The 23,423-nt window shown below is 38.5% G+C and overlaps 1 protein-coding gene across 1 annotated transcript in view; it reads right to left on the bottom strand.

Moving 5' to 3' along the window:
• The window catches only part of LOC123253653 (connector enhancer of kinase suppressor of ras 2-like), a 530,144-nt gene that overhangs the window by 247,310 nt on the left and 259,411 nt on the right, over nt 1–23,423 (bottom strand). The window contains 1 exon segment of the mRNA XM_044682811.1: nt 18,561–18,602. Within this exon segment, the coding sequence (XP_044538746.1) occupies nt 18,561–18,602 (42 nt within the window).

The following is a 23,423-nucleotide window of genomic DNA, read 5'->3' as shown; positions in this document are numbered from 1 at the left end:
AAATGGGTGTTAGCTGGAATATTTTGCCAGATGAACGTGGGAATGGTCTCTTGATGCATTCCCTAGTGAAAATGGCCAAGGCATGGCTTGATTTGGGAAATGAAGTAGGTACACCTTCCAAGCACAGGAAGTGTTGTTTGGATAGTTTCTAGGAATTAGCTTATTAGCTATAGGATGTGAGGTTTTTTCTCCCATACTCTCCTGCCTCCAGCCCTCATCTCCTAGTGCCTAAAGGCTTCTGGAGTAAGATGTGTGCAAGCATGCTCAAATATACTATCCCAGAAATAAATGAAAATGTCTGAAGCAAGAGCCAGCTTACCCTTTCCCTCTCCTCCTTGCTTCTCACTTAGCAGGCTAAATTATCATAAGGCAAGATTCTAAACCCAGAGTACTACTATGTCTTCAGATAAATGCAATCACTTGTCACATTTTTCTTGGTGCTGAGATAAAATTGACCTAGGCTTACATCAAATCATTCTAACAAGTCATTGTATTATTTGAAATTATTATCAGATTTCCCTTTTTCTTTTATGTCAGCATCTCCTCTCCAATAAGCCAACTAGAAGAAGTATAAAAGGGAAAGAATTGTCCATTGTTTTCAAAAATAAATATTCGCCAGTTTTATGCCCCTCTTGTTCAGCAAACTTCAGTTGTAGCCAACCCTCTGGGACCCTGTTTGACGTTTCCTTGGCAAAGATACTAGACTAGCTTGCCATTTACTTCTTCAGCTCATTTTACAGATGAGGAAACTGAGGCAGAGTTAAGTGACTTGCCCAGGGTCATACAGCTAGTAGGAGTCCAAGGCCAACTTTGAACTCAGGAAGATGAGTCTTCCTAACTTCAGGTCCAGCAATTTATTCACTATACCACCTAGCTGCTCCTTTACGCCCCTAATTAAAGCCAAGTAGGAACTGTAATTGCCAAAAAAAGATGACAAGCCAATAGACTGAAGTTGTAAAAGGTACTATTCCTTAAAGATGCCAAAAAGGCTATTGCCAAAAATGGACTCTTTCACATTGGGACTCCAAAGGAGTCACAGAATGGGAGAAGACAAAAGAGCTACCATGCCTTATGCTATCCTAAGCAGAGCTGTCAGCATCTCTTTCAGCCATGATGGCATCTTTTGGATAACAATAGGGGGGAAAAAAGCAAAAAGCAAAAAGGGAAGGAAAAGCTTTTATGATTTTTCTGGCAATTCTGTCATCTCCAAATGGCTCAGTCTTTCTCCAGAATCACTATAAGTCAAACAATTTGAGACATTCTCCAGCTAGATCAAGTATAATGACACAAATGATCCTCTGAATGTGTCTGGTATTTCACTTTAGACTTATTCTTCAACAAGCCATAATTTGTGCCATTAGCTAAGCTAAGTAGTCACCAGCACTGATTTTAAAGCATGACCCACGTTGTGCTGGTATGAGTGATTTGAGTAATGAAATCAAAAAGGCTCTCTGGCTGGCATTTGACATTGATGTGCCAATCTCATCTTCTTTTCATTTGGAGGATAGGTAACTTCACATTCACACTTCTTCCCCCTCTGTCTCACAGCAATGAAACTAGAGAATTAGTGAGAAAGAGGAGGAAGTGACATGGAAGAAGAGAAGTGGTCCATGAGAAACTTTGACTTAATTGTCCTTAGAGCCTCTTTATTTTATATGTTTTTTATTTGTGAAGTTGACAGGTGGGAACATGAGTATAATCCTGTAGCCAGAATTAGCTGCAGAACCTCATCTGGCTCAACAGCTAGATAAAGCCTCTTGTTCCTGCTCCTTAGGAATGTCTTGTGTTAACCAAACAGCCAATCTCAATTCCCTTAGATCAGTGATTCCCAATGTGGGTGCCACCGCCCCCTGGTGGGTGCTGCAGCGATCCAGGGGAAGCGGTGATGGCCACGGGTGCATTTATCTTTCCTATTAATTGCTATTAAAATTTAAAATAATTAATTTCCAGGGGGCTAAGTAATATTTTTTCTGGAAAGGGGGCGGCAGGCCAAAAAAATTTGGGAACCACTGCCTTAGATACTACTCTTAACATTTTTCTCTTCTGCATCTCTCTGGTTTTCATGATACTCATTCATCTAACCACTTAAGAGCTTGCTCTTCTATTATTAGTAAAATGAATCATTGTATTAAGATTAGCCACCACCCACTCCCCCAACTAGCTTACTAAATTAAGAGTCAATGCACTGTAGAGTTGTGAATTGACAAACTAGTGATCGGGCTGATCCTAGAGCTAGCCAAGTTCTACCATAACTGAATAACCCTGAGTAAGTCACCCTAAACTTCCTGAGGCAATGAGACCAAGTATAAGGCACAGATAAATCCCTCTACATTTTACTAATGTCTTGGTTCAGACTCCATATTCAACATTTTACAGGTAGTAAGAAAAGTCTAAGATACTGGAGCTAAACAACTTGGCCATTCTTTCTATGTGTTTCCCCAGCTGCTTTTATACACTGGGAGAAAGGCATGCTCAGTCTAGAAGAACAGAAACTACTGCCAAACACAAAAGGAACAGTTTACTTTCAATCCCTTTCAATTTAGAGCTCTTTTGTTTTATTTTGGCAGCATTTGATTATTGATAAGCAAATAATGGAATGGCATCACTCTGCACATCATCAGCTAACTAATGATATAAGGAAGCCAAATTTTAGATGTGGCAAGACCCTTGAATCAAGACATCTAGTCCAAACATTGTACCTATTTCAGGAATTTCTTCAGCAGGACCATATCAAAAGGATGAGGTAATCAGACAGATTTTTGGAGTTTGGGTTGAAGATGGCAAATCTGTGCAGCTCTCTCATTTTTACCTAGAGAAGTTCTTATCACCTCTTTTTGTGAAGCAGCTCTTCTGAAAGTCACCACAAATAAGTGCTGATCTTAATTGCTATTATAGCTATTTTGTAGGTCTTAGCTGCCTTCCTGGACTGTGAGCTCCCTGAGGGCAGGAATCATAGCATACTCAAGTGGGCAGTTCTTTAACCATGTAACCTCATGAGCTCTTAAAATAATATTGATTCCTTTTCAATATAGTGATGAAGAGGTATGAGTTTCTACTTCAGTGGAAAAGGAAAGGGGAAGTCTCTTTAAGTTCACTTAAACTTCTAGGCTAGAACTTTCCTCTAGAGAGAAAAGCCAGCACTGGATACAATTCACACCTTTCTACAAACATCTGTGTGCTCTGACACACAACTCAAAGGTAGAAGGATTCTTTGTTATAATTAGGAGTTTCAAATAACTTGATTTACTCCAAATAGTGATATTGGTTTAAACCTTCTAAAAATTAATTTTAATGGAGAAGATAAATGCAAAGGAAGATGGAGAAATGCTCTACTCTAAAGCTAACTGATACTTTCTGGAAGCACCAAATAACCTAGGAAAATCTCTGGTAAAATTCCATAACAAACTCTGTATGGCTAGAACAAAATTATTGCTATTTTATACTGTGCACCACCATTCTTGATACTTCCTGTTTCATACCAGATGCTAATCAAGAAAGGATCTACATTTTAATTTGGTAAATCCTTAAATGGCAAACATTTCCACTATGACAATTAAATCATTACCTTTATAGAACCACCAGGCAAACTAGTCTCAAAAATCAATTTCTATTTTCTCTTTTGTGTTTCTAATCAGGCCTTTTTGTTCATTATTTTATATGAGATAAAGCTCTCTAAAAACACATAGTTATGGTCTTCATTAAAAGAAATAAAGCCAGATAACATACATAAGCATAGATAGACAGTAGGGAGGGGCAGCTAGGTGGTTCTTGATGGAGAGCCAATGGATTGAACCCAGGACCTTCAAATCTGGCCTCAGACACTTCTTAGCTCTGTAACCCTGGGCAAGTCACTTAACCCCAATTGCCTAGCCATAACCACACTTTTGTCTTGGAACCAATCCTTAGTATTGATTCTAAGATGAAAGGTTAAAGGTTTTAAAAAATAAAATTTTAAAAGAAACAAAGACAGTAGGGAGTAGCAGATAGATGGCCAGCCTCTGCATTAGGAATACCTACCTCTGAAACATAGCTGGGCAAGCTGGAGCAAATCACTTGCCTTTCCAGTCAGTCACCAAGTACTTATTAAGTACCAGACACCAGACAAAGTGCTGGAGATACAGAGTTCTAAGACTCTAAGTTACAAACAAATGATCAATCCTGATGGGTAAAGGGAGCTTCCACACTGGGAGTTTCCCGCATCCATGAAATCAGAAGTCTAAGTTTAAAAAATGGATAGTATTATTACCCTAAGAACTGCCACAAAGTTAAATCTCCCAAATGGTGAGAAGTATAGCTCACATCCCAGAACATAAATGGCCTTTAAGGGTCATCAAGTCCAAACAGTATGTGAACAAGAAATCTTTCTGCGACCTACCCAACAAATGAGTCATTCGACCATTATTTGAAGATCTTCAGTGAAGAGGAATTCACTGCCTCTGGAGGCAATCTATTCTGCTTAAGAGCATCTTTCATTTTCAAGACATTTTCCTTCATATCAAGTCTGGGTACTGAATTCATTCACAGTAAAAGTTTGTCCTAACCTTTTTCCTCCTCTATTTGGATGGATATTTTTATTTCATTTCATAATAATATAAATCCCAAATTAGGAACTCTGACTTAGTATACATAACATATTTGGCAACCCAGCACTAATGAGTCAATAAATGTGGAGTTCCTTCATTATAATGTGTTTGCACAAAGACCTTGGTTTTATTCCAATCCAGATATTGCTTTAATGAGTTATGATAGCTCATGTTTCTCAAATTTGTCTTCATAAAATGCAGTGCATATTTCTTTGTTTTTTTCTTCTTGGGAAGCTGTTTTTGAGAAAGTTTCAAATAAGCAATATATAATTTAAAGGCAATAGCAGTATCTGTACAACATTAAGATAAAAGGGTCAGCATAACCTACACAGAAAGCTTCTTTTTCTTTCACATATCACTGTAATCACCAAGTACCTTTTTTCTGAAATGGCAAGGTCACAGAGCTGGGCTTCTAAATCTGGAGGGGGTGGGAGGAATACATTTTCAAATAGCTGAAGCAGAAAACAAGTTTGCCAAGGATGAGTTTGGGCCATTGGAAAAATGGCTGGGAAAAGCCTCCACCCTAATTCAAACTCAATTTTTTGGACATTTGAGGACATGGCAGGCACCAAGTGGCATGAGTCTAGTTCCGGCCATTTGTTCATGTTGCCTATTCAGGTGGGTGCCCATGTAAATGAAGGCCACAAGCTGCTGAGAATGCTACACAAAACACATGCAGAATTATCATGATTACCTTCTGACTAAACTCACCCATCACATGTGGATGGACATGTCTGGACAAAAAATATCTAAAGGAGATTCCTTTTTTTACCCTCCCAAAAGCTTGACTGTTCGATCCTCTGTTGAATATGTTTTTCCAGCTTTTTCTGAAAATACCAATGTTACAGTGCATTTCAAATATATTCTATATGGCAAAAACCAAACTCTTGTTTTACAGGGTTTCAAGTCATATGTGTCAGTCCAGTCATTTGACACTCTTACTTTACTTTTGACATTTTTCTTATAATTTTGTTTAATTTTCCCAAGGTGCTCAATGGTTAGTCTCATGAACAGTAAGACAATCCATGGAAAACAGTCAAAAAATCAACTGAGAGAATCTCTCTTAGAGGGGGCCAAGGTAGTACTTTTCCTTTGTATTTGTCTCAGTCAGATTCTGTAGTGAAGAGAACTATTTTTCATCAAGGTCCTTGCTAAAGAATCAACATGGACTCTGTTTTGGCAACTAAAAGAAGGAATCTCACCAAAAACTATTCCCTATGACCCCCTTCCCTTATGTCAAATACAGGATTGTTTCATTGATTCTCTCATGACAACCCTGAGATATAGCAACAAAAATAAAGAATCTGAGAGGGGAAGGAATACAGTTTGTACTAGACCAGGAATTCCCTTCTGAGACTCCCAAATTTTTTGCTTTGGTGTTGTTCTTTATAAAGCCAAAGGGAACTAAACATTAGCATCTGAAAAAAAATAGTTAGCATTTATGAGAAATGTACACAGGCAACACCAGTGGTGATAAGCCAATCCAAATAACTGAAAGGTAGAGACTGATTCTATTTGAATGAACATATGTTCTTTTTCTTCTCAGGAAAAATGTAGTTTGAGCAAATGAGAAACCAAGGTCTGATTCCAAAGTCAATGCTGGTTCCTTTGTGGTGGACATAAAGGGATACCGCAATCATCAGTAACTGTCAGCTTCCTCTCTGACCTTAATTTTGGTCAGCCTTTTGTCAGTCTGCCCCAAATATTTGATGAGTCTTGCCATAGACAATAAGGAAGGGCAAGGAAAGCCAATAAGAGTACCCTCTCCTAGCCTCCCCTAAGAGACCCAGAAACATCTTGGACAGTTCTGTATTTGTGCCCAACATCCCCACGTCCAACCTAATGTGACAAATTTGAAGATCATTATTTCCCATAAAATATAAATTAAAGAGTCTTCGCTCTGTCTCTATTTGTGAAAATTAACACTTTGCTTCCAAGTGATTAGTCATTGGAGGATGTGCTGGCTCCATCGGGTAAATTGTATTCACTAATCCATCTTCTACCCGCTTGCCAAAATTCATCTTCCTAATTTGCATAAGTGACCATGTCAATATTTACTTAATAAGATGCCTTGGCTCCGTATTACCTACATTTCTGCCAGTAAAAGGCCTTCACAACCCAGTCCTTTCCTACCTTTCTAGTCTTCTCACACTTCACTCCATTCCATGAACTCTATGGGCCTGTTACCCTGTCCTATGACCTTGTTGTTACTCACATGTAACACACCATTTGCGAACTTCTTGCCATTGTGCTTGCCGGCTGTCCCCCATGCCTGGAATGCTCTAGCTCCTTACCCTTTCTTCCTGACTTTTCTAGCTTCTTTCTAGATTTGATTTAAATCCTACCTTCTTGTAGAAGAGAATTTTCCTGGTCCTTACCACTCACATTTTTTACACCTTAAGCAGAATCTTGGCATATGCATGCATAAATAAAACAGGCAGTATGACTTAGTGGCTTGGAGGCTCAACACAATTAGGAAGGTTTCAGGTTTGGCCCCTCACATGTGCTGGCTACATAACTCAGAGAAGCCACTAAATCTCTCAGTGCCTCAAGAGCCTCTGAGATTCTAAGTTACTTCAGACTTGTTGGCCTACAAAGGTGTCAGGAGTTTCCACAAGAATCTACTATGCAGATGAACTCACACACTCATATAAGAAAAGAAAAGACAAATGAAGAGAAGAGAAAATAAAAAAGGAAGGGCTCACCAGAGAAATGTGAGCTATTTGGGGCATAGATGGGAATGTATAAGACTAAGAATCAGGAGACCTGGCCTTGAACTTCACTTTTCCCACCCACCTTGGGCCATGCATTTCAACATTCTCAGCCTCAGTTTCTTCCTCTATAAAATGTAGGGGTTTAATAAAGATGATCTCTAAGGTCCCTAGCTAACTAGGGAAATCTAGGAATTGATTATTTATTTTTTTAAGATTTTTTTTAACATTTATTAATATTCATTTTTAACATGGTTACATGATTCATGCTCCTACTTTCCCCTTCAACCCCCCCCCCCGCACCCCCCCTACCCATGGCCGATGCGCATTTCCACTAGTTTTGTCACGTGTCCTTGATCAAGACCAATTTCCAAATTGTTGGTAGTTGCATTGGTGTGGTAGTTTCGAGTCCACACCCTCAATCATGTCCACCCCGACCCATGCGTTCAAGCAGTTGTTTTTCCTATAGGAATTGATTATTTTAAAGGTTTCTTTTTTCTTATTTGTTTCTATTTTAAAACCTTGCTTTTTAAGAAAGATGATAGAATTGAACAAAAAAAGCTTTGGAATAAGATCATGGATTATGGTTGAACAGCAGTTTGTCTGAAAAAGAATTAGAGGTCTTAGTAGACTGTAGGCTCAATATGAGTCAATAGTGTGATGTGGCAGCCATTAAAAAGCTCATGTGAATTTAGGCAGCATTTTTAAAGAAGCACACACATGTGTACCTCTCCCTCTCGTTCTGCTTTTTAATTTCCTCATTAAACTTTTCAGGTTATTCCCCATTATAACATAAGTTCCTTGAGGGTGGGGACTATTTTTTTTGCTTTTATATGTATTTCAGGTGCTCAACTCAGGGCCTGGTACACAGTAAGTGCTTAATAAATGCTTGCTGACTTGCTTTTTACTTCCAGCATTAGGGAAGTGCCCTGGTCAGATTATATGTGGAGGACTGCAGTTAGTTCTGAGTGCCATTGACCAGCTGGAAAGTGTTCAGGACAGCAATGGGCAGAGTGCCAAGGCTTGAGGTCTTGTCTTGTGTGGCTCGCCTAAAGAAACTGGGGATGTTGAATCTGGAGAAGAAAATACTGAGGGGGCCATAAGAGCTGATCTTCAAGTATTTAAAAGGCTGCCATGTGGAAGAGAGAGATTTGTTCTATTTGGTCCCACAGGGCAGAACCAGGCTTAATGAGGCCAAGCTGCAATGAAGCAAATTTATAACTGATGCCAGGAAAACTTGAGCTGGCCCAAAGCAGAAGGAGCTGACCAGGGAGGTGGTGGCTTCCGTCTTTGGGGAGGTTTTCAAGCAAAAGCTCAATAACTCCTTGTCACCTCTGCTACAGGGCAGGGGGAATTCTTTTGGAGTAAATGTTGGAATCAATGGCCACTGAGGTCCCTCTCCCCTCGAAATTCTGTGATTCTGGGACTACTTTCAGGCAATTTTAATACTGGCAAAATGAGGTGGTGATTAGAAACTTGGCTGACAAAGAAATCCACACATACTGGCGGGTTGTTGGGGTTGCCAACTGCTGCCCTTTGCCAGTGCCTTAATTGATCATTTTCAATAGTTGCTGTGGCTTCAAATTTTGTGCCCCTATCCTCAGCCTTTTAGTGTTGAGTCTCTGGGCGCACTTAATGACATTCGTCCCCAGACAACAAACTTACATTCCATGACTATGCTCCTATTCAAATCTTTCTTACTGGTTAATAGGTGGCAAAGGGTAACCTCTGCCAGTAAAGCCATCAAGAATTCCAGGTTACCTCCATACTGCAATGAACACCAGCTAGGGCTGACCAAAAGAGAAAGCCAAGAGTGAGCATTGGGATTACATAACTAACTTCTTGAACAAGTTCATTTCAAAGAAAATATCACAGTGAGAGTACTTAATCAAATAGAGCTATTTATACCTTGTTCATTATCAACTAATATAATTAAGGAGAAAATTTTAATCAAGACTTCTAATGAACTCTTATACTTAGTATGCTAAAAATAACTGAAATTTTGAAAACTCATTTTTTACCTAATTAATGTTTTAGTCATCAAAAAGGAAAAAACAAAACCAATATATACTTGGTGAACTAACAATTTCCCAGAACTGAGAAGTGTTTCTAATTACTCTCCATTTCCTTTCCTCTTCTTCTGGGTACTCTATTATTCAGAAGCAATATCTTTTCAAAGGAACACAAAATTAAATTCTCCAGTCTTGAGCATTCACGTGTTTGAGTAGACAAAACTTGAAAACACACACAGGCTAGTATTCTGATGTAATTACTTCCACTAATCCAACCTCATGAGCTGGGATATAGACATATTCCTCCTATGTATATTGCCCAAGAAAGGGGGCCACATTTAATAGCCTTACCCCCAGTATGCTGGAGAGAAAGATGCCAGCACTTGGGCCTACCATTTTTGCAGAGGTGTTAACCTCTGTAAAAGTAAGAGCTGATATTGATTTAGCACTTAGGGTTTTGCCTATATTTTCTCATTTAGTCCTCTCCACAACCATATGAAGGAGGCACTACCGTCCAATATTATTGTAGTGTTACAGATGAGAAAACTAAGGCTCATGGTCAAATATAAAACGTCAGAGAAGGGATTCAAACTTAGGTTTTCCTGAATCCAAGTCTAGTGTCCTTTCTATTCTCCCATTCTTCCTATACTAGAATACTATAAATGATCCCTATCCCCATAGTATTCTACATTTTAGAAAGTCCTCATACCAATCCTATGAGGTAAGTCTCATAACTATGAATCAACCCATTGAACAGATGAGACGCCTGAGGTTCAGAGAGGTGATATGCCCTGAGTTACTCATCCAGAAAGTGTCAGAGTCAGGATTGAGATCCAAGTCCCCCAACTGCAGGACCTATACTCTTTGTACTATCCTCAACATGATACTACTCCTGGGCTATGGTAGAATGTGCTTATGGTTGGGGACTAGAATAGGCCAGCTCCTCAATCAGAGTCCTCATTTGGATGTATTTCATTGAGTTTTTATGAGGCTCAAATGAGACCATCTCTGTAAGTGCTTTGGACACTTATAAATGTCATTCTCCTCATTATTTAGCAATGTTCAGGTGGTTGGTGGCTGGGCTAGAGTTTGACATATGCTTTGACAATATCCACCTGGCCTGCAGCCCACCATTTCCCTCTCTCCCTCCCTCCCTGTCTGTCTGTCTGTCTGTCTGTCTGTCTCTGTCTCTGTCTGTTTCTCTATCTCTGTCTCTGTCTGTCTGTCTCTCTCTTTCTCTCTCTCTCTCTCTCTCTCTCACACACACACACACACACACGCACAATTATCTAAGCAGAAAACATGTTCCACGGGCTCAATTGGTGTTCTCTAAGCAAGCAATCAGTTATGTGAGCTCAAGCAGAGTCCATTACTAGCAGAAACGGCAGATTAGAATGATATTAGATATTTCTCTTTGCTTCCCTTTGTGGTGGTCTACACAAGTTAAACAAAAACAATTATTTGTATAGAAATACTATAGAAATAGCTCAGGGAAATGTGCTTCAGCAATACCCAGAGTTTGAAAACTGAAAAATGGAAGGCATCTGCAAACATTAATGATAGGCCATTCATATATGCAACCGATGGATTTTTTATTTTTGCTATTATAGTTCTAATCAGATTTAGGCAAGATAAAGATGGAGCTTGTCACTGTCAACCCAGCCATCTCTCTGATCTTAGCCATTCTAGACATACAAGCATGATGGAGTAAGAGAGGGCTCTCAGTGAGCAAAATGCATTAATATTCCAAGAGAAATCCACAGAGGCTTTACAATAAGAAAAAAAATCTCTTGTTTTAAAATATATAGTAACAAAAGGACATCTCTTTCCTTTCGTTAAGCAGATGAGTTAGATTGGATTGTTCATCTGACAAGTGCAATTTTTGAAAGCAGAGTGAGGAGGGAGAGTTGTGGGGGGGGAAGCAGGGATGAAGCCACATAAAGAGTCCCTGAAAATACACAACCTTGAAAATTATTTTACTGAGATACTCTGTATATTTAATTATTCCATTCTGTGGAAGAGCTGAATAAATTTTTTCAGATAATGGATGCGCCTGGGCACAATTACATTTTCTTCTATGGTAATTCCAACTGTTTCAATTATCCTTGTCACTCAAGTGACACACTGACTGCCAGAACTATCATTGCCTATTAGGGGCCACAAACTTGCCACACCACAGATATCTGAAGGCCCTTGGTGGTTTCCAAGGAATCTGATCAATATGTAGATTGTTAATTTAGGAGACAGGGTCTCTATCTTCTTCTGTCTTCCCTTGAGAATCCAAGGGAAAAAATTACTGAATAACTGCTAAATAATTCCTATACAGTCTTCAAATATTGCATCTACTATTTGATATTCTTGAAGTAATTCTGAGGGATCACTTGGCATCCTGAATTCTTGAAGCATAAGGAATTGGGGGGTGAGGTGGAGCAGGGGAAGAGGAAAAATATGATTTTAGAGAAAAAAGGAGTTTTTGCTTTACAAAAGGATTCACCTAAGGTTTCCTCAAAATTGTAAGAGCTCTAATAAGTTGAAAGTAGGATTTAGCTTGCTAAAACTTGCCTTATATTCAACTTTTCAGGAGGATATTTTTTACTCAAAGCAAAATACATGTGCCCATAGGGGCCATCATAAAAACCTAGGCGTTTTATACTTTAGCAAGATGGTGAAGCAAAAATTGCACTAGCTCTGACTTAGATTCAAATCCAGCTTTGTGACACAGGGCAAGTCACTTAACTTCCCTAAGCCTCAGTTTGTGAATCTGTAAAAAAAGGCGGTTAAACTAGATGGTAACTAAGGTCCCTTCCCCCCCCCCTTTAAATACTTGGTAAAAGGCTTTGCCCTGCTTTCCCAGGAATATTGCCTAATATTCCAGATATGGCCTGTCTAGAGAGTGTGTAACAGGACTACATCTCTTTTCATTCAGACTACTATTGCACCATTGGCTTTTTGACTCCAATATGACACTAGTTAGTGACACATAGATTCAAGTCCACAAAAACCTCCCATCATTTTTTCAAACAAGTTGCTGTGCCACCATACCCCCTTAGCTTGCACTTGTAAAATTCATTTTGGAACCCGAGGGTGAGACTTACAATTTACTCCTCTTAAATTTCACCTTCTTTAAATTCAGTCCAATATTCTAGCCTGTCAAGAGTCTTTGGATGCCAACCTTTATCTTTTGTTAGCCGTGCTTATCAGTTTTGTTTCATCTGAAAACTTGATAATCATGTTATTTTTTTCTTTTATCCAAGTCATGAAACAGGGCCAAAGACAAATACTCTGGGTATTTCATACTGTGCCATATTCCATACTGTACCATACGTCCTTTCAAGCTGACATTGGATTTGACTCTTTGGATTCAACTATTCAGTCAATTTTGAATCCATAAATTCCCCACTGGTTCTTCAACCTTTTCACACCCACCATTTACTTCTCTATGTCCCTCTGTGTGATGGTGTCTAGATGATTAAAGTTTCCTACCAGTATTATACCTTTTACCAAGATTCTAATCTGTTTCCCAAACTCATCTATTTCTTCTTCTTTCTGTTCAAATGGTCTAGAATATTCTCTGATAATAGTACCATTTCTATTTCTGTCTCTGTCAATCTTCCTATAAGTGCCTTTCCTTTCTGATACTTGATTTTGCTCATGTGAGTTTATCTTCTTAATGTATGATATTAGCCTCCTTACTTTTACCTATCCTGACTCTTTCAAATAAGGTATTCACTTCCAGAAACTATATTCCAGTCAAGGATCTCATCCTTCTAGTTCTTAATGATATCCAGTAAGATAAATTTTGCCCTTTTGCATTAGTACCTCTAGTTCATGTGGCCTGTTAGCCACACTTTTTTACATTTACACAATAAAACACAATTATTTGTTACATATCCACATCTGAGGCCTCAAATTTACTGCTGGTTCCTTTCTTGGATTTTGTCTACTATGAATTTCTGGGTGCATCAGCTCTTATTCTTTTTCATATACAATACTCTATAGTATCAAACTTGTTGGCATAGATAGGCAGTTTTCTCCTTCAGCCTTTCTTTTTAATCTAAAGTTTTGATGAGGTTTGCAAGATGGATCACAAATAACTTTTGTGAGAAGCGTTATACCCCTAATTGGGAACGTCATTCATACATTTTAAATTGTGATCCTGACTTCTCAATCTCTGTCTCAGACATCATTGTCTTAAAAGTTGTTGGCTCCTCAAATCTTCCTTTCTCATATGAATAAATGGACTCTAATGGTTAGCAGTGATAACTACCTTTGCCCTTAACTTTTTCAGTTGTTATTCAAGACTTGGCAATCAATGATCATAGCTCACAGATAGAGAGACTTAGCAATGCTTTCTAGATGACTCCTAACTATCATTTGTTATAGAAACCACCAGAAATAGCTAGTGGTTATCAGATTTGACAAGTGCTAGGTATTTCTCTGTCATGACTTGAATAGGCTCTTGGGAAAGACAACAAATATTTTTTAATCATTATCTGGTGACAAGCAGCTGTTTTGAGTCCCCCTCAACACATGATTACCAGCCACTATTTACTGTCACTTCCTCTGCTAATCGTGATTAGCTTAGCAGACAGCACCTATGGATTCAAATGATCATTCCTCAGAGTACAAGCTCCTTCCTCAGGGTGTGCAGTCAGTCCCCACCTCATAGGAGAGAGCTTGTTTACTAGCATCAAATATTTGTGAGCATCAAATGTCCAGTGGACATTCTTTCCTTTCCCCCTCTCTATATGATCTTCTATTTCCAATCTCCTAACATGGACCAGAGTTTCCTTCTTCCAGTTTTGATTCTTGTTTCCTTCTTTGTTTTCAAGTTTTCTTTTCTTCTTAAAAATGACTTTCTTGTTCTTCAAAACTTCAAGATTGAAGAGAGATTTTTCTTATCCTTTAAACTTGTCTCTGAGAATAGATAGCAGTTATTTGGCCAAGGGAGAAATATAAACTACACTTACTGTATGGAGACTATTGCAAATTCTCCCCTCCCCACCCTCTGGTCTTCATACTTGCTTGAAGTGAGGCCTTTAGTCCTTGTACTTCCTGCTAGTAGATCCCCTGGAGAGGTACCTAGAAAACTGTGTGGCTCTTGACCTCAGAGTTGTTACTCTCTTTCCTGCTGCTAGAACCTCATTAGCACCCTCATTGCCACACTCTACTTTCATTTGATTTGTAAACTCTTAGCCTGTTAGCAAAGTGGGGTACTATCTTCTTCTCCTTGACTGATTGATTCTCTTCCTTCTCCTCTTTGAGTCTTTCTTCTCATCCTCTTTCAGGGAGTCTCTCTTTTTTTGAAGATTCTTCTGATGTAGCCCTTTGTCTCCTTGAGCTATTCTTTTCAGCTCTCGTTTTCTTAAGCATCAGTCCTTCATTTTCTCCTCTGAACCTTCTCCCTTTTCTCCTTAAATTCAATCTTTGACCTTCTAATTCAATCTCTGACCTTCTTCCTAATTCCAAAGCCATCCAAATAAATGCCAAAATTTCTTCTTCTCGCAGTCTCAGGCCTTCTGTTCCATCTATTATGAAGCCTGGAAGTGGAAAGCTGGCCATCCCAAATCTATTCCTTCTGGGACTTCTTATACTATCCCATTTGGCTTAAGTGTCCACCTATTCTGACTATATTAAAGGCTGTACCTTTTCATCCTGTGCTTGCATAGCTAGTTTTTTTTCAGAGCTTTGCCTCATGCTCCACTGGAAAAAGAACATTAGAACTCTGCAAACCAATATATTACACTATTCTCTATGTGCCAGTTAGCTAATATTATAACCTGTGCTAATGGACTGGCATCCTTTGGCTACCTTTGGCATTCAAATTCCCCACCATTTCCAACTTCAGCCACCTTTTCCATGCTGAAAAAGGAGGAGAATGGTCTCTTCACAGAGTAGTTACTCAAAAATAATTGGTTATGGTGACAAAGATGCTCTCCACATGGCTGGAGAAGAAATGGGACAGCATTTTAAAATCCTTTCTAATAATGTATAATGACGGGTACTCATAGTGCATCCTGGCCCCCCAATTTAAATTCCTTTCTGAATCTTTGCAACATGATTAAGGATTAGAAGGAAATACGTATTACCAGGTTCATTTATACTTACCTTTCATAGAGGCATAGCAACTTTTACAAGATCCTCCTGAATTGGTGGCAAGGCTACCTGATTTTCAATCTTGTCATCTGGATAGAAGACACTGCTTCTCCAATGTTTGATTTTTTCAGAGAACATTAACTTGCAACTACTGTAGTGTATGTGGGGAGAGGGTGAGGATGGCAAGGCAGCGAGGAGTCTAATTTTATTATTCTCACTATTCATTTATATTTTCTTTATCACTGTGGTCATATATTACAAATGCTAAGCTTCACTACATTACCATGGCCAAATTGTGATTATCAGAAAGGAATGGGAACATAAACATACAGATTTATATTAATAAATCTTTCTCATCTGACATATGAATGCTGGAACATTTTGTAACCAAAACACTAGTTTCTATGAATATTCCAGAGACGTCAGCAATTACTACTATTAAATTATTTCTCCTTCTAGCAAATATGCTCCTACAATTAGTTAAATGAATAATGCAGTTTTTCTTTGCACCTGAGCTACTCCAAGAACAGGGTCCTAAGGCTAACTGGTTGAAATTGCAATATGATCCACTAACACAAACTCTACTGTGTTTTCTCTGAGGAGAATCAAGTATTCATTTGGGTTAACAGATTTTTTTTCAAGACTCACAAGGCCTGGATTACTCTAGGCAGGAAAGCAAGGAGAATGTCTGCTTTCTCTCGCATGTCCATTCATCAGAAGAGTGTCAAGATTATTTCTGAGACAGAGGAGAGAAGATGCAGTCACATCAGAAAACCCTGGGGAATGTGGACAGATTCACACAAATATCCCTCAGGATTTCTAGTGTTGGTCTTAGTTTCTTAGGGTGTATGTATACTATCAATGTGAATTCTACCTTGATATTTTGCTCTTAGGACTAGAATGGAATAGTAAGACATATAGCAAGGTAAGAAAGAGAAGAAATGTAGTTAGGAAGAAAGAAAGAGAAGTAAAGAAAGCTAGGAAAGGGAGAGGAAGATAGAAGGGGACTAAGAAAAAAACATATGAGAGATTTTTACATTAAAAATATTTTCTTCAAGCAGAAAGGCAGCATGGTGCAATGAATAGAAAGCTGGCCTTAGAATCAGGAAGAAAGGACTCAAGTGTGAACTCTAACCCTAACCTTAACCTGTTGGCATCTCAACCCATCTCTAAAACTATAACTTAGGGAAGATCAGCTGCTGAGTTCCATCAGCAATCCTACGGTGGGCTCCCCATATAGATGAAAACACATATATTGGCCAAAACAGGGGGAAATATCTGCTCTTATATTTTCCAGAAGGATTAAGATCAATGGGAATGCCCACACTCATCTTCAGCTATAGTAGATCTAGAAGCTATGACTTTTCAGTTTACACAAATAAGAGTGGATAAGTTCAAAGTCATCAAAATAACTTAAGCAAATCCATGATAAGAGGTAATATGATAGAAAGGATGAAAATCTGGCCTTGACCCTGGGTTCAAATTTACCTCTGACATGTATGAGGTTACTAAATCTTTCAGGGGCCCAAATCTAAAACCATAAATAACCAAACATTTGCAGATCGGCAATGGTAGATGTTTCCTCCAGGAGAGTTTACCCAAATCAATGAAATGACAGGAATTTCAAGACAAGACATGACCATAAAACTTATTCTTGGATGAAAATCAGGTAGTCGGAAAAGATTCAATATGATTCAAAGCAAAATGTGATGTAATGGAGTACCATTTCCTTTTCAAAGAGGGCTTCAGTAGCATCCAACTTATAAATAGATGAAAACTCAATTTATACCTAATCAAAGATGTCTGACGGGCAGAGACATACCTGGCAAAATTATGAGGTAGGTAAAATATGAAGTAGGTAAAAAAAGACAGAATCCCTGTCTTTCCTTCTCATCTTACTCCCTGTCCATCATCTAGTGTTTTCCATGCTTCCCACCCCCCCACCCTGTTTCTCTATCAAAACCTAGGAAAGTTTCTCATAAACTCATCCATATTGAGGAATAAAAAACTGACAGGGTTTAAGTGGCTGTCTCTCACATGAATACTGGCATTTTAGCATAGAACAAGCTCAAAGCCAAAAGTATGAATCTCAAATTTTGGCACTTCAGGAATGAGCAAGCTGGTAAAGATTTCTCGAGGGGAAGAAGGGAGAAAAATCTACCTTCTCTGTGTACCCAAAATCAGATCATGGAAGGAATCATCCACTCATAAGATGTGAGCCTTTTAGATTTCTGTCAATTGAATATACTTTTGAGGGGGAAAAACACCTATCAAATCATTCTAGACAAAGCTAGGATACCTCAACCAATCTATATATCATTTCTTAGTCAGGGCATTGAGTAGTACTGGAATGGTTTTTGATGGAAAAAGAAAATAGGGTACAAGATATATAGATGGAATCATTTCCTGTGAATTGCTGAGGCCCAATTGCTTTGAAGTGATTATTCAGTTGATGAAGATGAAAAATGCAGCCTTAAGGCTTTCTCAATGCCTGGCTGGGTTGAAATAGGTGTAAGGCTCAGATTTTCTTTTGATGTGATTAATGAGGGAAAAACAAAACAAACGTTTGGTCTAAAGGCACAGTTGTGAAAATGGGGATCTCCAAGCCAATGTAAGAGAAAAACCATTTCAAAGATCTCTTTATTTTATCATGTTCTAAGCTCTTATTGAGTTAAGTAACTATTTTAGTTTCTTTCTCTCAGGGAAGCAGCCAGAGCTGAAAGTCTCAAACACAGGACTCATTTCTCTGTGGCAGACAGAGTACCTTATATCCACAGATGTAATCATGGAACTTTCATTTCAGAATATGCTGTAATGAGAAACAGACTGCTCCTCTTTTCCCTTTTCATGATACTAGCCACCTTCCTCACTGGATTACTGGTTGATTTTATCCACCTCGCCTCATCCTCCATTTGCAATGCAATCTACTGTGACAAATGCCATGTGATTCTTTGGCCCTGGTTCATTCACTATTCTTCACATTCCACAATGGGCCACACCAAAATATGCCCTGAACACTCACCACCTCTAGGCTTTATATTTTTATACAGTCCTAAAGGAAACATGCACTCTTCAACGCTGTACCTTTTAGTAGAGAAGTGTAAATATGCCTGCCGGTATGAACCCTAGAAACCAAAACATTAGGCTAAGTCACTTACCACATATATAATCTTGCCTTCTTCACCACGCATTGAAGAGCCCTACACAGGAAGAAGGGAGGAGAGAAGCACAATTTTATTGCACCCTAGTTGTCATTAGTAAAAAATGCAGAGGAAAAAGTAAATACTGAAAGAAAGGAAGAAGATTTTAAGTGAGTAAAATGTTTTAAAGTGATGGGTTCTTCTGAATCGAATCAGCTTGCACCTAGTTGATTTAAATTTGTTATTAGAGATAGTAAATAATTGTAATTAGGGTCCTTGCTCTATGTCACTTCCCTCTGTCACCTTGACTAAGTAGCCAATGGTTTTTGCATTACCACTGTATGTTTTACCCTCTTTACGACCTGGCCCTTCCAATCTTTCTTTCCACTCTTCTTGTACTTTATTCCCCTCTCTTCTCTAGCTACAAGGTCATACTTGCTCTTCCTTGCATCAGAATGGGCCTGTTTGTACTGATCATAGTTTCATACCTGATTTGTGAAACTGAAAGCATTGGTTTCTAACAGAGTTGTAACTAAACAGAGTATGAACATAAACTCCCAAATTCTCAATGTTAAACACTAATTTTTTGATAGGGACATATATGTATATTCAAAATATGTATTATATACATGCAGATTTTTTGTCACCAAAAAGGTGTACCCTATTAGAGAAACTGACTGCTTTTTTAATCTTTTTTTTAAAAAAATTAGGGTAGATGTCCTGGCTCTAAAAATCTAAATTCATTAAGAATCTCTAAAGAGGGGGGAAATCTAGCACTAGAATATGTTAAATAGCAGTAATTTTGAAATTTGCTAATATAGGAATTAAGATTCTCCTGGAATCTTTCATTAAGGACATAATAACACGGAAGACAGAAGTAAATAATTTGGTTATTACCTGGTGGGGCACCGTTGGGAATATAAATTCACTCCACAATACCTCAGCCAGAATTCCATGTAAGATGTCTAAACAAATAAGTTAAGCTTCCAGCTTTGAGTAAAAAATGCAAAATGCAAGGCAAAAGCCGGAACATGTATTTTATTTACAATTATTATTAATTTGCTCAATGGCATTCACTGAAACCCATCAGCAGAGTGACTGTCCCTAGAGCCCAGTATGGAACATTAATAAGTATTCATTTAATGTTCTTTGTATATGAAAGAGTTAGCTAATTGGGACATTTAATTAAAGGACATTGTTACATATGCATTTTTTATCATTTCATAGTCCCAATCTTTAAACTAGTTTAGCTACAGGCAAATACAAATGGTAGCTGGAAGGAGAGTGGGCAAAAACTTGGTTAGTTCAGAGAAAGAGAGGGCAGGCAGAGAACATTCTAGAGACAAGACAAAGTGGATAAGGAAGGGAGGTCTGCTTTGTGCCATTAGATTCCTCTTCCCTACAGGGACAAATTCCCCCTAGGAACCAACTGCAAGTACCATACAATACTCCCCAAACAAACTTGTTTTTAACAGGAAAAAAATCATCACTCATGCCTTAGAGTGGATGTAGATAAGTCTGTAATCTCTCACCCAAGGGGAGCTCCACTTTGAGCTGATCTCTCGTCGCTTAAGGAAAGGCTTTTTCTCTATGACCAGAAGTCTGGGCATGAAATAGAAAGAGAGGAAGGGATGTCTGTGAGGGAGGGAGAGAGGAAGAGAGAGAACCTTCCAGAGCTCAGAAACTGTATCAGCTACCTACACATGGAATTAGTCATAATTCATTGAATTTGAAGTCAGCAGAGATCTGGATTCAAATCCAGATCCATTACTATTTACTATCTGTGTGGCTTCAGGGAAAGTGATTTAATATCTCTAGGCCTTGACTTCTTCTCTATAAAATGAAGTAGCCTCCAAGTAACCTGTTTTGGATGGCCTCTAAGGCCCCTTCCAGTTCCACATTCATCACCAAGGCTTCCTCTATGAGGTACATGGGGTTTCAGTCAATGATCCCAGCATGGCCTAGAGCTATTCTAGTGCACCATGCACTAACTGGCAGACCTCAGTGAGGAAGGCCATATTTCAATGGAGCTACCAAGAGAGAGGAGCTGGTGATATTGTTAAGCAGTACAGTAATAATAGGATTATAATAATAAAATCAAGTTTAGAAGTCAGTTCAGAAGACACTTGCCAAATCTCACCAAATCTCAATGGTCATGATTTGTCATCATCATGATAGCTCGTGTTCATATAATGCCTACTGTGTGCCAGGCCCTGTGCTAAGTGTTTAAAAAATATCATCTCAATTTTATGTCATCATAACAAATGTGGAAGTCAGGGCAAATTCCAAGGCACTCATGAGAAAAGGCATCCAGGTGGAAGAAGATTCCTTTAGAGTAGGATGTAGTTCACTTTGTAGCACCAAATCCCAAGGCACCAGTGGACTAAGCAGACTAACTATAGATGGCCTCATCAGTTACCTAAAACAGCTTCTATAGTAGCTTAGCCTTCATTCTCCATTTTGCCTGCTTTCATGCTTAATTTTTTAAAAAATCCTCCCAAATGTTAACTCGATGATCAACTGCTATGTACATTACTTAAATGTCTATGAAAGGTGAAATGGAAGCATCAGATAATAGACAGGCAGAGACAGATCACATTCAGGTCCTTGAAAGCAAGGGATTTTTTTTGCTTTTGCCTTTGAACCCCACCAATGATCAGTGCCAGGTACACAGAAAGCCTTTAATACCTGCTTTCTCAGCCCCTCTTAATTCTATAATTATTTTATATAATTTACTACACTCTACATAGCCCATTTGTACATAATGTGTTTGCTTATTGCTTCCCCCATTAGATTGTGAGCTTCTTGGGAGCAGGGACTATCTTTTGCCTCCTTTGTATCCCCAGCACTTAGCACAGTGCCTGGCACAGAGTAGGCATAGGCATTTAACAAATGTTTTCTGAGTGGTGTGCTGATTGACTAATTGACTGTGGGAAGAGAAATGATGATGGCCATGTACATAGAAAACAGTAAGTTAATTCCTTCTCAGTTTATGAAAAGTGACCTTTACTTTGTGCTTATTTACTCTGGATCTCCAATAGCAATTTGTTATAAAGTTATGGAGCCAAAAATGGAAGGCAATAGCAATTGATGAAATTCTGGGTCATAGTATAAATCCTCTCAAATCTGACGTTGGGCCATTCTCTACACCCTATCTTTTCTCAAGGCACTTCCATATCCACTCTTCATGAGGTAGGTAGAGCAAGTAAGTGTTCTTATCTATCCACATATGAAAGATGATAAAATAGAGATAAAAGTGGCTTTCCCAAGATTTCTCTAGAATTTAGCTGAGTTTTCAGTATTACAAGGCATTTAATATCCTCCTTTAACATTGTACCACTGAGTGTACGTCCATGATTCAATTGAAGAAACACTTATCTAATGACTACTATGCACAAATCACTAAGAGGAATACATTATCAGCATTTTTAAGAGCTGAAAGGAAGCTTAGTGATTTTTCTAATGTAACTTCCTCTCACCTCCTCCTGTCCTGCTCATTTTATATTTGAGGAAATCAAGACCAAGAGAGGGGGCTGTAGCCAGTTAGTTTCACACAGCAGCATCTGTACTCAAATACAGGATTCTTAACCAGTAAACAAGTGCTTTCCACTTGGCATTTCTTCTTTTGACTTTCTCAGAAGAAGTCATCATTCTCTTGCAGACTGCATGTGCTTGCCCCAAGATAACACATATCTCCTCAGTAGCAAGTTGTGAAAAAACTTGTCCCTTCCTTTCCCCAGGGTAATTGCAACAACTTTACTTTGGCCATTTTCAGATATTAAATAAAAACCAGCATTAAACTTAATCTAGAAGGCTACTTTCTCCATCAGTTAACCTAATGTCCCACCATAATCTCACATAAACTTTTGCCCTTAAACCAAACACACTAGGCTATACTTATATTCTCTTGCAGCCCGGTAAATCTATTTATTATTTCATGAAAATATAGTTTTTCCCTTCCTTGAGCTTTGAGAGACACAGGTCCCAATGTGCTTCCTTCCCTACAAATCTACTCAAAATTCAGCTCCAGGAGGAAGATTTACATGTTTCTTAGAAGTCCAATCAATGACCCCTGAGCACTTTGATTTTGCATTTGACTACATATTTATGTTGTAGGAGTTAATTCACATGTTTAATGTATTTCTCCTATCTACCCAATCGGAATATAAACCCATGAAGTCTAGGCCCATGCTTATTTTCCCATATATCTTCCTACGGTCGCCAATATAGTACTCTGTATTTGGTTCATTTTCAGGAATTGTTGATACCTGTGTGGTCTCTTAAAAATAAGACCTGACTTCTTAATCAAACAAGGGACAGAGGCAATCACAAAAGACATAAGTCATTTCAATTGCAGAAATCTGAAAAGCTTTTGCAAGGATAAAAATCAATACAACAAGCATAAGAGAAGCTGTTGACAGGGAAAAATGTTTATATCAAAAATATCTGATAAGAGTTTGATATCTAAAATATAGAGAGAACTGAAACACATATATGACAAAGAGCCATTCTCTAAAGCAGTGATTCCCAAAGTGGGCACTACCACCCCCTGGTGGGTGCTGCAGCGTTCCAGGGGAAGCGGTGATGGCTACAGGGGCATTTACCTTTCCTATTAGTTGCTATTAAAATTTTAAAAAACTAATTACCAGGGGACTAAGTAATATTTTTTTCTGGAAAGGGGGCAATAGGCCAAAAAAGTAAAGGATAATGTAGTCAGAGATATGAAAAAAGGAGTTTTTAAAAGAAAAATTGCCAACTCTTAACAATCAAAAGAAAGAAGGCTCCAAATCACCTATGATAAAAGAAATGAAAATGAAAATACCTCCCAAGTTCTGCCTTACATTGAGCAAACTGGCAAAGAAGACAGTAGATGGAAATAGT

Source organism: Gracilinanus agilis, chromosome X, assembly GCF_016433145.1.
Source record: "Gracilinanus agilis isolate LMUSP501 chromosome X, AgileGrace, whole genome shotgun sequence".
NCBI lineage: Eukaryota > Metazoa > Chordata > Mammalia > Didelphimorphia > Didelphidae > Gracilinanus > Gracilinanus agilis.
The sequence above is the reverse complement of the archived record's forward strand: the minus strand, read 5'-3'. Positions and strand labels throughout refer to the sequence as shown.